We start from the raw sequence: 16,113 nt of genomic DNA, 5'->3' as shown, positions 1-16,113 counted from the left end.
ATTTCTCAGTGACTTTCTTCACCTGCCTCTGTATTTTTGTTGTGTTTACCCAGTGTGTCTCTAACTGCCTTTCTGGTCTCCAGAGTTCATGTATTTGCCACCCCTCCCCCTTCCCTCCTTCCCTGTTTCAATCTCTCCTCAGGTCTTCCCCACTTCTCTCTCCCAACCCTTCCTGCCCCCAGATTCATCTTTCCCAACCCTCCTGCCTTCCCTCTTCCATGTCAGCCTTTTCCCCTTCTCTCTCTCCTCCTCCTTCTCACCTTCCTGTCTTCCCCTGGTTCTCCTCTCTCCCTCTTTCCCCTCATTCCCTTGGTCCCCCCTTTGCCTTTCACCCTTTCTCCCCTCTCTCCTTCCCCATCTCCCCATCCCCTCTCCTTACTCCTCTCTCTTTCCTTTCTTCCTTGTTCTCTGCTCCCCCTCTGTGTCCTGGTCCTCCTTTATACAGCTCCAATTTCTTGCCTTCTAGATTTACCTGCAGACCAAGACACCGCTCCTCTTGCAAGGGCTGTTTAAGAAATCCATACCCTCTCCTTTCATTCCTTGGGCATTTCAGAAATGATATTCCTCCCCCAACTACCCCGTCAAAATAAAATGAATTCAGCCAGCTCCTGCTGTGTGTCCTTAAATTCATTCCCTCTAGCTTTGCTGGTTTGAAAGCCTGTACCCTAGAAGGGGCCTCCTGCATTTGCTGGCAACCCTGCCTGAGCCTGATCGTCACAGATAGTGCTTTGGAGTGAAAAAAAAAAGGGGGGAAAAACCCTCTCGTTGGAGATTTCAAAACAGATTCTACCAGCTTTCAAATCTGTGCACTTTGCGGAGTGGCAGGGTTTGAGGGAGAGGGGTTGAAGACTTGGGGTGTGGGTGTCTCTCATAAACAAATAAGCAACAGAATTTATATATGTATAAATTTGTGCTTTCCCTTGGCATGTTTGGTGTCTGTCTCCCTGGCACCAAGGGTGGGCGTTGTGTAAGTCTGACTTCGCTCACACTTTTGCTCCGGCTTGGGGTATGAGTATCTGTGTGAGTGTGTGTGTGTGTGTGTGTGTGTGTGTGTGTGATGGAATTGAGGAGGGGGTTGCTGTGTTTTTGATCCGATTCACTTGACAGATTATTTGAATCCAGCCCACCTTTCCGCACATGTCAAACAGATGGGATCATTGTTAAAAGCCTGGAGAGCCTGGCTGAGCGGTGGGTAAGGCAGGGAGGGGGAGGCAGGAGGGGCACCGAGGGGAAGGAGGGGGCACTCTTCAGGAGCTTTGTCTTTTCACACATTAGAACTGACAGGAGACCTTCTTCTTTGTGGGTGGGTGGGGAGTGTTTGGGGGCATGGGGCTGGTGAGGGGGGTGGAAAGGGAGAGAGGTGGGGTGTTGGTGGGCAGGGTTATGATGTCACAGCCCAAGTTACAACAGGAGGAAAACACAGAAATGGTTCAACATTTTTTTTTTAAACTTTGGACTGCCAAGAGCTGAAGAGTGGTGTGCAAAGGAATGAAGGAGAGAGAGAGAGAGAGAGAGAGAGAGAGAGAGAGAGAGAGAGAGAGAGAGAGAGAGAGAGAGAGAGAGAGAGAAACTAAACTGGAAGCCTGAGTTTGGTGTTGCCTCTTGAAATCTTATGAATGGATTACTAGCAGCTGAGAGCCAGGAGAGTCCTATAGGGGATGCAAGATCACCCACACACTCAGGGGGAGAAAAGCAGGCGGAACCCTTTTCTGATGTCCTATCCCCCTTCCTGAAATGAATGGTAGGAGATGTTTTTCTGAGGGTCCTTGGGGTGGCAAGGGGGTAAGGGGCAAGGGGAGGGGCTGACTTCTCTTCTTGCCTGAGTCTCTTTTTTTCCCCTCTGAAGCTAAGCCATCTATCTCTTCCTAATATTCTCTCTCTCTCTCTCTCTCTCTCTCTCTCTCTCTCTCTCTCTCTCTCTCTCTGTCCCTCCCTCCCTCCCTCCCGCCCTCTCCCTCCCTCTTTCCTCTCTGGCTCCCTTCCTCCCTCCTTCTCTCCTCTGCTTTTCTGGCTTTTTCTACCCCCACCCCCAGTCTCAATTTCTATTCTTGATCTGCTTCAAGTGGGGAAAACTGAGTCAGAAAAGTGCATGGAGCTGGGGAAGTTATAAAAGAAAAGGGACAGTCAAAGACCTAAGGGTATCTGCTTAGCAGTGTCCACGTGCTTGAATTGAGAGCTTCTCTGGGAACTTGCTTTGAGGCTCTATTCCATGCTCCACGAAGAAATGGGGTGCACGTGGGATGGGTTGCACAGGACCCAACGTTTTAAAAGCAGTTAAGTCAGCTATCAACTGGAAGAAAGGAGTTCAGCGAGATGAGGAGACCCAGGGTGAAGGAAGGACCCTGATCTTACTCCAGAGCATGTGGGCTGTAGGAGTTAGATAGAAGCAGCAGAAGCAGTGATTTTAAAAGTGTAAGTGGTTTTTCTTATTCCTTGAAAGAAGGGCTCAATGCATATTTATACCTGTTTTATACTACCTGTGGGCAAGAATGCCTGCGTTCTCTGCATGTGTCCATGTGTTTGTCCAGGGTGTTCTGTATACATGCATGCTCCTATAATGGATGAGAAGTCTTTAAGAAGGCTGGCGTCTTTCACCAAGGCAAACAATGCAGAGGTTAAACTCAGTGTTTCCTCCCCACATCTTCCCCATTCATTTCAGATCAGTCAAAGAATAGCTGCCTTGGGTTAGCTGTTCACTTGTGTAAATGACTTATTTTGAGTACCTCGTTTGTTTATTTGTTCACTCAGCATATGGTGACTTTTACTAACTTTAGACTGAGAAACTTCTAAGAGAAAAAGGATGTCTATGTGCTAGGGGCACGCGGTGTTTCCAGTTAGTGCTTCTCATGCCAAGGTCATTGATTTCTCTTTTCCTTCAGTGTCCAAGAGGAAGTGAATTTATTGTTGTCCTTTTACATCTGAAATGATAGAGTAAAATAAAAATAAAATATAGGAGGCTTGTGTTAAATCAAAAGGAAGAGAGGTGAATGGTCTCCAAAAGGCTAGCGAGTGTTTTTTGACAAGGTCCATTCAAAGTGTGTGGTTGTGTGGTTGTGTGTGTGTGTGTGTGTAAGAGAGGAGAGAGGAGAGAGAGAGAGAGAGAGAGAGAGAGAGAGAGAGAGAGAGAGAGAGAGAGAGAGAGAGGCTACACACAGAAAGACATGCTCCAAAACAGTATTGATTGTTTTATATTGATTGTGTAGGCTGCGGCTGCTGAGAGAGAAAGCCTGTGATGTTTACTGGGGAAACCAAGAGGAACATCTGTCCCTTGTGCCTCAGAGAGGTGGGGGAAGGGGTGATCAGGGGAAAGGAGGGGGGACAGGGAGTAGGAGGAGTGGTGTACCAAACTTATTAGCTTTGACATCATCATTGTCTTTAAATAAAAAAAAGAAAAACCCAAGGAGATAATTATAGGCAGAGAGAGAGAGAGAGAGAGAGAGAGAGAGAGAGAGAGAGAGAGAGAGAGAGAGAGAGAGAGAGAGCAGGAGAGATCAGAGGGAACAGGTCCCTTGATGTCTATGCCATTCATATTGGTCTTTTTATCCATCTTTAGGGACCCACCAGCCTCTCCAAAGGTGAAAACAAGGGCTCCCAGACTCATTTGATCAGGAGAGCAGCAGACTGGCAGCCAGAGAACTTTACAGAGACTTGCAGCATACCAACAAGTTGGACAGGAATTAAAACACTCTCTTCAATAGTCAACAACCCTGAGTGCCACGCTGCAGGAGTGCTCACCTATCGTGGCAGACTGGAAGCTGAATGGACACCTGGCTGAGGACCACTGAGGAGAGAAGGTTAGGTACCTCTCTGGATCTTTGTGTCCCCAGATTATTTTTGCTATTTTATTTTATTTTATTTTATTTTATTTTATTTTATTTTATAGAATAAGCATCAAATTTTGTTTCAGCCTAAAAGGTTTTTTTTTTTTTTGGTTTTGTTTGTTTGTTTGTTTTTTTCCCTAGCAATTTACTTTAAGTTGAGTGTATTGTGGGTGATGGGCTCTAAACAGAGATTCTAACTCCTAGGGAAAGGAAGATGACACAGAAGAGATCAGTAGAGAATAAGGTTCTTTTGAATGATTAGCTGGGGTGGCATGTATCTCAGAGAATTTGGCTTAAGTCACATACTCTCTTCTCTTATCAGTGAGGGGAGGAGTTACTGAAGGAAGAAAAGGAAACCTGAGGTCTCTGGGTGGAGATTCAAAGTAAGAACACTTAACTTCATTCTGAAGGACTGAAATCAAGCAAGAGAGGTCACAGAAGAAGGCAAGAGAAGCCAAAAGTTACAGAAGCCACTGGGGTTGGCTGAATCCCCAGGACAGGTAGCCAGGAGAGGCATTCTTCTGGGGCCACTTGAGAAAGTTTGGCTTGTGAATCAATTTCCCTGGTGACTTCAATTCCATTGCTGGTTGTCTTTCCTTCTTCTCACTATTCTTGTGTGGCACCAAGAAGCTGACTTCGGGTTCTAAGGAACAAGCTGAGGGAGATATGATGTGTTGGAAGGTCCTGAGAATAAGCCTGGTGGTCCTGGCTGGGTGGGCACTCAGTACCACCAACTCAGAGCAGGGCTGGACACGCAAGAAATTCCTGGCCCAGAAGGAACACCTGAACCAGGTGCTGTTGGAAGGGGAACGCTGTTGGCTGGGGTACAAGATTCGAAGACCCAGGACTGCTCCACAGCACCATCTCTTTGGGGTCTACCCAAGCCGCCTCGAAAACTACCCAAGGTCCTATCCTGTGGGGACACAGCAGCAAACCCCGTATACAGAATGGAGTCAGCGAAGCCCAAAGAGACAGGCTCCGAGTGGTATTCCCCGAGACCTGACTGAAAACCCAGCAGGAGCAAGGAGAGAGTCTCAGCAGCCAGCTGCCCCGTGGGTAGGGGATGGTCCTATTGGGCAATCGCAGCTGCTGAGAAATGATGACACTTATCTTGGCGAGGGAGGATCTAAGGAGGCTCTAGGTGAGCCTGTGATTCGGGGAAGCTCAGAAATTGCTGTCTCCACCATTGCTACCTTCGCATATCAGAAGGGGCCCACAGCAGAGACCCAGAGGAAGGGCCAGTCCAAGTCTAGGCTTCCTCGCCAAGTGCAGAAGAGGCAGGCAGAAGACATGACTGGAGATCCCCCGAATACCCCTCAAGATTTCCAGCTTTGGCCTAAAGACCCACTTAAGCATGGAGATAGTGACAGTCCATTGGAGGGCACCATCCAAAATGGTGGAGGGGCCTCTGCCCGGAGAGTAGAGACCTTTAACTCCCAAGGAGGATTGCCTGTACTGTATTTCTCTGGGAAGAGGGAGCGGCTGTTGCTGCGTCCAGAAGTGCTGGCTGAGATTCCTCGGGAGGCGTTCACAGTGGAAGCCTGGGTGAGACCAGAGGGAGGACAGAGCAACCCAGCCATCATTGCAGGTAATGTCCTATCCTACTCCTGGGTTTTCTCGGGTCCCGAGGGGTGTGGTCGGCTCCATTTCTGTTGTGGGTACATAGAGAACAGGCAGGGGGAACAGCCTAAAGCAGGAAAGCCAAGAAGGCTTAGCCAGAGGGGCTGTGTGTGTGTGTGGGGGGGTTATTTATCAGTGCAGAAGTAGTGTAGGCACCATCAAAGGGAAAATGACTCCTACCTGAGGCATCATTATCAATATCGATTTTCTCAGAGTTCTATACATTGTGCTTGTACTTTAGGAGACCTCCGTTAAGATCTTTTCCCTTTTTAAAGGGAACAGACTTGTACTCTTTGTCAAGAGGGGGGGTGGGGGGGTCACACTGCTTCTCATAGTCTAGCATGGCACCTCTGAAAAGCAGACGGCAGTCCAAGGATGGTAGCAGTGAATAATGACCAATTGGGTCCAAACAGCAAGGGAACAGGCTGCCACCGGAAACTAGGAAGACAGGTAGCACCTGTTCTAGACCCTCAATCCCGTTCTCTTGACCTCAACAAATCTGCTGGAAAAGGTGGACATTCGCAGACCAGGATTCTGGCTTCTAGCTCTGGCTGTCGTTAGGAAGACCTAAATAGGAGAGCATGTTTAACACAGCTAACTCTATAAGGTTAATCAGAGGAGGCATTTATTTGGGCTTGTTACCTGTGTTTATTTTGATTAACAGAGACACCTAGAATGACAAAAAGAAGAGCCAGGTTTGGAGCCGTTGATTTTCTTTTCCTATCTGGAGAGGTCGATTTCAGGCAAGGGTGAGGAAAGGATATTTCACCCCGTGGGGTCTCCTTATTCATTTAGACACCCCACCAAAAAAAAAAAAAAAAGAGTGGGGACAAATATGCAGAAGAATGCCATAAGGAGACCAAGTTACTTTATGCATTAACTAAAAAACAATCAAATACTTATCAGAAAAATTAATGGTACCAATCTGGATTATCCACACACCCTTTCCTGTTCGTCAGTTCCATTACATTGTTGGAGAAACTGAGGCAATGAGTGACATGTCAGAGACCGGCTTGGGGGTGGGGAGAACAAAGTAGGAGTTCATGAATCATTTGATATCTCCTCAACAAACAAACAAAAACCAAACCAACCAACCAACCAACCAGCCAACCAACCAATCACCCCTCCCCACAAACCCAACCCAAAGCAAAAGAACAACAAAACCCATTCAGGTTTCTGAGTGCCTCCAAATAAGTTGCAGACTAGGCAAAGAAATCTGGAGGGAAGGAGCCTCTTCCAGTGGGGTGTCGCTGGAACATCCTTGTGGACACTGTGTCTCCCCCTCTTTGGCTGTGATTTCTCGTTTGGAATCTGGGATTCCCAGACACTGAGCACTCTCCAGTCATGTGGCTTTGCTTTATTTTAGTTTTGGGTGGGAGAGGGCGTGAGAGAAGGGGCCAGGCTGTAAGCTAGATGGGGCAGAGAAAGAGGAGAAGGAAACCCTTATTCTGGGGCCAAAATGGAAGAAATAATGAGATGATTATCTGATCGGAGTTGGCAGCTTCACAGTTTCCCCCAGATGACATCTTCGTGCTGCCTAGTCTGGCTTCCTAGTGCCCATCTGCCAGGGAGCCTGCGAGCTCTCAGTCTCGCTTGAGACCCACACAGATCTGCCTATGCTTCCTCCTGCAGTAGCAACAGAGAGACCTGGGAACCGTTTCTTGGCTAGGAAGCCTAAGGGGACAATCCAACCGGAATATATGTGGGAGATTATTGCTTGGGGTTATTAAAGTCCAATCCTGGAATACAGGAACATAGCACCTGACCTCGGTCCTTTACCTCTCCAGTCCTTCTGTCTCACCTCCCTGTTGCAGTCCCCTATTCTTTGCTTCACTTCTGGCAAGCTCATCCTCAGATCTACGTACCTCCCTGCCTTGCCTGTCACCAGCCACTGTCTCCATACTGCCACAGCACACATTCAGATCTTCCAGTGCCCATCCAAACCCTCCTCTCCTCTCGAAGCATGTATAATTGGGCAGGAAATCATTTTTAGCAATTTACCTTCTCAGGTTTCTTTCCCTCAAATGCAAGTGTCTCCTGCAGTGTTCTGGGATTTCCCTTTTAGGTCTGCTTCTAAGAGGTGGAAAGCAGATGAAGACCAAGCCTCTTTCCCCCCTGTTCTACCCTCTATCTTCCTTCAGACTTGTGCTCAGCCCAAATTATCAAGGGAGGTTAAAAGCCCATGGGGGCAGGGATTGACAGCAAGGCCTCAATTCGTTGGGCTCAGCAAGTGGACTGTTTCAGATTGAGCATCCATGTCTACCCATTGTCTCTGCTGCTGGTATTTCCCTGGTGAAGAGCCTGGCTAAGGATCATGAGGTTACCAAAATCAAGCTGCCAGTGATAAGAGCCTCTACTTCGAGTGACTTGACTCTCTTTGCACAACTTTACAGTGCTCAACCATCCATCTTCCTTTCTTCTGCTGGCATGGGCTCTCAAGATGGTGTACATCCGTTCCTAGTATGGTGGGACTTGAGTTACACAGAGTGACAAGGTGGAGTCAAGTTGCTGGGAGTAACACACAAGCCTGTAGCTGCACTTCTGTTGCCCCTCTGAGGGTGGGCCAAGACTTGGCTCTCACTTTGTCAATAGATTTCAAACCTCAGGTTCCGCCTACTTAACTCGAATCAGCTTCCAAGTCCTCTACCTGCCATGCTTGGGGTAGTTTTCCTTAGCAGAGACCTCAAACAATTTAGTCAATACCAGTCGTAGCAGAAGCCCCTACCCACAGTTATGGGACCTTAGGGAATAGTTTTAACACTGGACACTAGGTGGCAGTGTTGTCTCATGCACACGAGACAAGGGAAGCCACAAAGTTGGGAATGTCTCTAGTTTCCTTGAGGGCTGTCCTGTCCCAGCCTCTGGGCTGTAATTTAATCACCTTCTCCCAAAATGTTGTTGGTAGGCATCCCTCAGGGTCCACTTCATATGCCTTTTTCCTTTTTTGAAAGGCCCGTCTGGATAGCTAAAGCGGCTTGCTTTTTTTTTTTTTTTTTTTTTTTTTTGAGTTGTGACTAACTTGTAGCTCTAGCAAGCACTGAAGAAAACAAAATCAGCTAGAATTACCCTCTCCCTGCACTCTAAGTTCCCAAATTCTTCTGAAACAAGTCAGACTCCAGAATGAGTTGCAAGAATGCTTTTTTATTGAGGATTGAGGGCAATGCAGGGTACACAAGCTTCAGGTGTGTGTGTGTGTGTGGGGGGTCTTCTGGTCATCCTCTGGGCTTTCTAAAAGGTAGAACACACTTTAAGTTGCCTGTTTCCCCAGAGTTGGAGCAGACTGGTGGCAACAGAGAGAGGCCTGCCCCCTGGTGGGGTTCTTCACAAAGGTAGCCAGTCAAAGGTCTGGCACTTTGAGGCTATGTGGCAAGCTAGGAGTAGCTTGAGGTCAGGATCCCATTAGGTTGGGTCATTAGAATTTAGTGTTTCAATAAGCCAATTTCTGTCCTGTTCTGGTGTAGACACTTTAAGGTCCAGTGCATAACCCTGAAAGCATTTGAGCCTTTCCTACCACTTCAACTTCCGTTCCTCCCCGTCAACCCCAGCATACACAAAAGAGGACATTTTAACAGGTTCCTCTGCACCCGTAATTGATTTCAAATGTTCCCTGAAGTCGCCCAGCTGAGTAACCACCTGCTCTGCAGGACACTGAGTCATTAAATCCATGGTAAGCTGGAACCCAAGCCCAGAATTCTTCATCCAACAAATATTTATTGAGTGCCTTGCCGTGCAAAGTGTGGCAAGTCATTGAGGGGAACACAAAGATGTCTGAGAAACTGTCCTTGACATGAAGGTGAGTTTGGGTCGGTCCTCTGAGTGTTCAAGCTTTACATGTCCCAGTGTAGATTCTGGGGGAAGTGGGCAGGACAGACAGACATGGACTCAAATCTTTCTCTCACACATACTGAGACAAGTGTCTCTGGCAATCTAGTCAGCTTTCTTTTTTCTGAGTTATGTTTATATCAAACCAAAAATTAAATGGAAATATATATATATATATACACACACACACTCACACACACATATGATTACATACATATGAATGTATATGATTCTATTTGAAATAAAGTAGGAAAAAAATCCCAAACAAAAGACAAATAAGGAGAGGTCCTATAGAGTCGTGTACCTAAAGTGCCCATCACAAAATTTGGCCTGTGAGTCTTATTTACTTACCAGTGACATGAAAGGTATTTATCAGGAGATATTCATACTAAATTAATTTCTAATTTAAATCTAACTTTTCCTTAGCAGAGATATTAACTTCAAATCCTTAGGACTTTACTCTGATGATTTATAAAATGGGAATGGCTATAAGTAGCTATTTTTTTGACAATATGGTCTCAAGATAAAAACTGTAGTCGAAAAAGCCCAAAGGTTCCATTTATTGCATTAAAACGTTTCATCTCTTCTTTTTATTTGAGTGGCACTATTCCAAATCAGTTGGGCAATGGTGCTAAAACTTCTATGTTATTTTTCTAAGCTGTAAACCCTGTTGAATATCTCTTGAAATTTGTGCTTACTTAATAGAAAAATGTACACTGTTACCTAGATTTTACTGATAGCCCAAGTCTGCTGCCATCAGGGCATTGTTTAGAGACTATTGCTAGCTTTTCTGTGTGAGTGACATCTATGGAATGAGGCTTCAGGGTGAAGAGCTCTGACCACAGGGAACACAGAATTGTGCAGAACACACAATGGCATAGATGTAAAGAGACCTCAGTGTGGCCGCCTTGATCTCACAGACTAGCTGCATCAGTATCGATCCCTAGAGGCAGGGTTCTCTGTCCTGCTCTTTGGCTGCTTCCCTATACTCAGTGATGGTCAAATCACAGTGTTTGTCCTTATCAGACCCTGAGGAATCACCCTGTTCCTCTCCACATCCCCCTCCTGGATCAGGACTCAAATATTCAGTGATGCTATAGTGACCCAGCTGGCACAGAGCTGTTGGTATGAGGGCCCATGTTTGTCTCCTCTGGGTGGCCCTGCTGTTTCAGGTGAGAGGGAGATGCGATTGTTTGTGTGAAGGAAACACATACCTTATGCTTGTAATTTAGCTTTTTTTGCACTGGAGTTTTCACTTTGAGGCTTGGTGGCTCAACACAGAAGCGATGTGAATGTTAGCTGGTCTGAGAGGTAAATTTGATCTATCATGGTCACGTTTCCATAGCTCACTGTGGTTTCCTCTTCCTTAGAGCCTCCCTATTGGCTCTCTCTCTCTCTCTCTCTCTCTCTCTCTCTCTCTCTCTCTCTCTCTCTCTCTTCTATAGACTTTCTATAGACCTTCTTGTGTGCCTTTTATGGATTGCACATTGCTTCTTGCCTTATTAGTTAGGCATGGCTCTTATTTCTATCAAGTCAACACCCGCTAGAAGTCCTATGAAACTCCAAACCATATTTGTCACCCCCCACACACCAAATACCTCCTATAATGTTAGAATCTCATAATTCTACAAATTATATTTGTAGAATAAACTCAAAATTTAGACTGCTGTATTCCCACTGGGGTGAGGAGAACTTTCTGGGACTGGGGACTTTTTGTGAGGATCCAGGGCAATGGCTTTGAAACTGTGCTATTGCTGCCTACTGTGTGCCTGAAGAGCACCCAAGGGAAACTGTTGCTCACAAGGTTGCCCACCTGCCTTCCCTAGGAGCACCCCTTCTCTTACGTGTCTCACAGGAGCCAAAGTTTGAATTATTTACTCCCACAACTCTAGAGCAAGGGCTGGTCTATTATGGCCTATGAGCCGCATCACCCCCAGAGCTGCTTCTGTAAATGAAGTTTGATCTGGCACACCACACTCATTTGATTATGTGTTCTCTGTGGCTGCTTCCATGGTGAATGACAGAGTTTAGTGGTTGTGGCAGAGACTGTATAGCCCAAGAAGCCTAAAATATGTATGGGTCTGGCCCTTCGTTGCTGAATGGCAAAGTGCACCACGAGCTGCTCTAGAGAGTTGTTTCTCATGCTTCAGTGTGCACAGAGGTCATCTGGGGCACACCCAGCAGCAGATTCGAAGAGAGTGTGTTTTGCAGGGATTCAACACAGGGGGTTCATTGACTATGGGCACCATTGACAAAGACTATGTTTGGATGGAGAGCACCTCTCCCTGAAGTGGCCAGGATAAAGGGAGACCTAACATGGTCGGTTCTGGCTCAGGTATCATCAAAAGTCTTCCAGAATATGCTTTGACTGCTTCTTTCTTTTCTCTTTCTCCCAGGGTCATGTTAATATCATGGGGTGATAGTTCTCCCAGCCCTTTCCTAGCCCTTTCCATATTTTTGCTCAGAGTTTTTTCATTGAATAAAATCTTTCCTATTTAACCCTACTCTGGGCATCTACTCTTGAACCACTCTGTTACCCAAATGAGGATTTGTATTCCATTTTTCTGGAGACACATGGGACTGCATGTGTAACAAGTTTCTTAGCTTAGATGCTGCTGCTGCCGTGGCTGCCGCTGCACGTGCAGCATCACACACTTACGGGACTCCAGATTTATAAGCATAGGACAGTGTGTGACAGATTTTTTTTTTTCTGCAAAAGAACAGATGCTAAGTAGTTCAGGCTTTGTAGGTCATATAAAGCTCATGATGCAACTCTTAAACTCTGCCGTTAGTATGTGCACATTGCCACGGTTGATGCACGACCACATTGGTAGGCTGTGTTCCAATAAAACTTTATCAAAGCAAGTGTCATGCTGGGCTTTGCTCCTCTGTAATTGTTTGCAGAGCGTTGGTGTTGAGTGTTCATCCTGAAGGCCATGCTTCCTCTACAGTTCTTCTGGCCTTGTTTCTTCATTCCACTTGATCCACAAAAATGCTTATCTATAGTGCTCTACCTGATAAGCTCTAAGCAACAGGTTTCTGGGGAACGCTAGGCCACTTAGAAATCACGGGGCATTAGATTCTGAAGCATCACAAAAGAGAGAAAGCAGGAAGATGTAGTTCATGTGGCTCCCTTACAGTACCATGATGTTTTCAGGGTTTTGTGCTAGCTGGGCACTTGAACCTGGTCTGGTCAAGGCTCAGCATCTGACTCACAGCTTTCTACTTGAGACTCTGAAATCATCTAGTAGTCTAGTGTGGGTTGGAGGCAGATGGATTTCCTCTGAGAGCGGTAGGGTGATCATCCCATTCACCACACTTTTGCTTTAGTACCTGATGCATGCTATTGCCTGCTCTCTCTTTGTCCCCTAACCTTGTTGATGGAAAGAGCTCTCGTAGGCTCTGTTTGGTCTCAGACAGGCATCACGGCAAGTGAGCCTTCTGGATCCAGGTGGCATTGGAGTAGCCTCAGTCCTCTGTGAGGCATGATCTCTCCCAGTCCTCAAGGATGAGATGAAAACTCCAGAAAACTTTGGATGTCGGTCCTAGCATGGAGCACAGGTTGCTAGGAGTAACAGAGTCAGAGCTGTGAAAAGTAGGACTCACCTCTGGCAGAGAGGCAAATGCAACTATTTGCCTGTAACCAGCAACACTTCATCCTTCCTCACTCCCTGCCTTCTCCCTCATGCACCTTTCCTTGTTCCTCTGGGGCTGGCCATCTGATTCATTCAGGATGTGCATGCCAGGAGGTCTGGCTCCATCTCTTTCCTGTTTAGTTCAGGCCTTGCAGAGACCAAATAAACACCTTATTCGACGAGGAGGAAGGGGAAGGAGGAAGAGGACGGCGAGGAGAAGGAGGAGGGTGTACCGACACCTTCACTTGGATCCCGAGCCCATTCACCCTGCATGTGCAGGAGCTTGAGTTCCTGATGTCACAAATAAGTACATAAATCTCATGATTCTGCCCTTGAGGCCCTGGAGCTAGGTTACTCCAGGGCCTTGTCAAATCTGTTTCTGTTCACCTCACACACACCCTCACCCTGTACCTTCCAGAGAGAATATTTCTTTGCCAAATATGTGTCCCTCAAAACAACAACATTCTTCACTTCCCGTGTTTACTACCTGCTTTAAAACAATCTTACTTAAAAAAAGAAGAAGAAGAAGGAAAGAAAACAGTTAGGAAATAAAATTCAGGGCAAACGGGAACCGTTTTCTCTATGACTCAGAAGTGAGTGATGGGGTAAAGTGGTTCTTCTCAGACATACACTATAGCAACTGCGAGCAAAGCTTCAGAGCATTGGCAAGTTGAAGCATTGCCATGACAACCAGTTGGGAGAGCAAGGTCAGTAGTTGTGACTCATGTCTAGTTGGGAAGTCCAGGCAACTGATTCTAGGTGAAATCAAAGAGCTTTAACACTGATTGGACATTCCACCCTTAGCCAACAACTGTACATTTTCCTCTTTTATTCAAGAACTTTCTGTACATCCGAAGCAGATTATGCAAGTAGTTTGGTATTATACATGCTCATTCATCCATTCATCCATTCATTTGTTCAACATTTATTGAGCGTCTATTAGGCAAAGTACCAGATATTATTACCCCTTCTAGAGAGTTAAGAATAAGTAAGAGCTGTGCCTACAAGATGCTCACAGTCTGGTGACAGGCTTTTTATAAATGTTAGTTTTAACATTTATAAATTTTAACATTCATACATGTTAATTTTAATTTAAATCTATACTGTAAATTAATATGGCTCTACACTTCTTTATCCTAACTAGTTCCCCAACACTGACACAGACCACGATTTATTTTAAACCCTCACTTCAATACCTAGGCAATCCATCTTAATCCCCATCATTTAGGCTCATCCACTCTCCAACCTAACGCTATGAGCTCCTTCCTCCTTCCTCCTAAGGCTCAAGCTTCCCCTTCACCTCGCGCGCTCTCTCCCTCCACCTACCCCCTTTCCCTGCCTGGTGGAAGTCCCGCCCTATTCTCTCTTCTGCCCAGCCATTGGGCAATCAGCTTTTATTGGCAAGGAAGAAAATAAATGGTAAGCATTGTTTACACAGACTTAAGAACGGAGATTCTTGACGTAAGCATCACAATGCCCACAACTCTGTGCCTAGATTGAAATAGGATAGGAGGACAGAGAAATCAGTATTTGAATAACACAAGGGTAAACTTTACACTTTACACAAAATCACAATGCCTACAATTATAATCTTCCTCTTGGGAGTGAATAGCTCTGTATCAGTGAGAGGTATCCGGAGTCAGGACTGGCAGGTGCAGAAACGGGGTGGTGGTGGAGGGCAAACGGGAAGAATAATGTCAGATGTCCCAGTGGTGCCAAGAGATCCACCAGGTGGAACTTTGGGACTCAGCGGTCGTGGGAGTCACAGACTAGTTTAGGGGAGTCTATTTCACTCCATGGGGAGGAAAACACATTCTGGTAGTACAGTTATTGATGAGAAGCGAGAGGTGAAGGCATGTTAGGTAGGATGCTAAGAAAGGATGCTGCCAGGGTAAACACAGATTTTATTCTGTGTTAACAGAGATCCAAGACTTGGGACATATTGTAAAAGAGCCAGTAATCTAAAGTGAGTGATAGCAGAAACATGGAGAAATCACGGAAGACAAATAAACAGAAGTGTAAAGTGTGCAAACGTGGGCTCAATTACCATAAGGGATTTTCATAGCGAGGTTTCCTTGGCAACGTCCATGACGCTGACTTTGTGTCACACACTACAGCAGTCAGTTTAGACATTTCCACTCAAGAGTTCCTTGGGGTAGCTTGAAGAGGGAAATGAAGAGCTGAGAGCTCAGAAAGAAATAGGACAGCGCCTAGGGCCACATAGCTAGTGTGCACAGAGCTCTGCACCCATCCTAGTCAGAACCAAGGTCTCCAACCTGCTGTGAACAGAGATGAAGTTTGAGCCTGAATGCTCCGGCCTCAAAGGCATCCCTCTTCTCTTTCGAGCCACTCTTTTCTGTCTCTGTGAAGGGTCCATCTCCATAGGCTGAGCTGCTATGTCCCATCTACACAGGCTGCACTACTATGTATGGCTTTGAAATGATTTTAATTGAATATAATGCAGACTTATAGATGGACTCTCGCTTAATTTATTTATCCATTCACTCTCACACTAGTGCATTGAACATGAAGTAACCACTCAATAGCTGTTTCTGAAAACAGAACAAAACAAAACAAAACACTCCTACTTCACACAGAATAATTATAACCCTAAACCTTAGCAGTGGTCTAACTTAGACATTGTTTGTTTCAAGGTGCATTAATAATTTGAAATAATTGTACAATAGACTATGCCTACACCCCTTATAATCTAGCTCATGGCATAGATCCTGGGGATAAAGGTACTTTGGGCCAAGATTCCCTCCTTGGATTTGGTGGCCTTGTTGAGTCCTTGGACAGAGCTTGGGGTATCATTGGCCTGAACTTGACCAGGGGTGGCTTAACACGTATATGGGGCCTATGTGTGCTGTCTTCCAGTGCTTCCTTCTGGGAAACCAGAGGCCTCTTAGGTGACTTGTATCTGCATAGTGAAAGCATGGACATTTAGGTGTTATTAAATGTGCACAGGCCACGTGTGTAAATGGAATGAATCTAGTAGCCAATGGGCAAATGATTTCTACTACAAGAGCAGTACAGTGTATTCCTTTAAGAAAACCTCCTATGCAAAGTTTCTTAACAGAACAAGAAGTAGTAGGTCATTTTCAATGTGAACATCTCTTCCCCCAAGCTTGCTTTAATCCAGGACTTCTGCATATTGCAGGACCACTGAGTATGTATAAACTATTGAAACACTTCCCAGGGTCATATCGATTCTG

The 16,113-nt window shown here is 45.9% G+C and overlaps 1 protein-coding gene across 1 annotated transcript in view; it reads left to right on the top strand.

Moving 5' to 3' along the window:
* Window positions 1-4,340: 4,340 nt before the first annotated feature.
* Pappa2 (pappalysin 2) overlaps window positions 4,341-16,113 on the top strand; it is a 236,401-nt gene continuing 224,628 nt past the window's right edge. Inside the window, exon 1 of the mRNA XM_021175322.3 lies at window positions 4,341-5,409. Within this exon, the coding sequence (XP_021030981.1) occupies window positions 4,488-5,409 (922 nt within the window). The 5' untranslated portion in view covers window positions 4,341-4,487. The remainder of the gene's footprint in view (window positions 5,410-16,113) is intronic.

The sequence above is a fragment of the Mus caroli genome, unplaced genomic scaffold (assembly GCF_978045245.1).
Source record: "Mus caroli unplaced genomic scaffold, Mus_caroli_1 scaffold_1, whole genome shotgun sequence".
Classification (NCBI taxonomy): Eukaryota; Metazoa; Chordata; class Mammalia; order Rodentia; family Muridae; genus Mus; species Mus caroli.
This window is presented reverse-complemented; position numbering and strand designations above follow the sequence as displayed.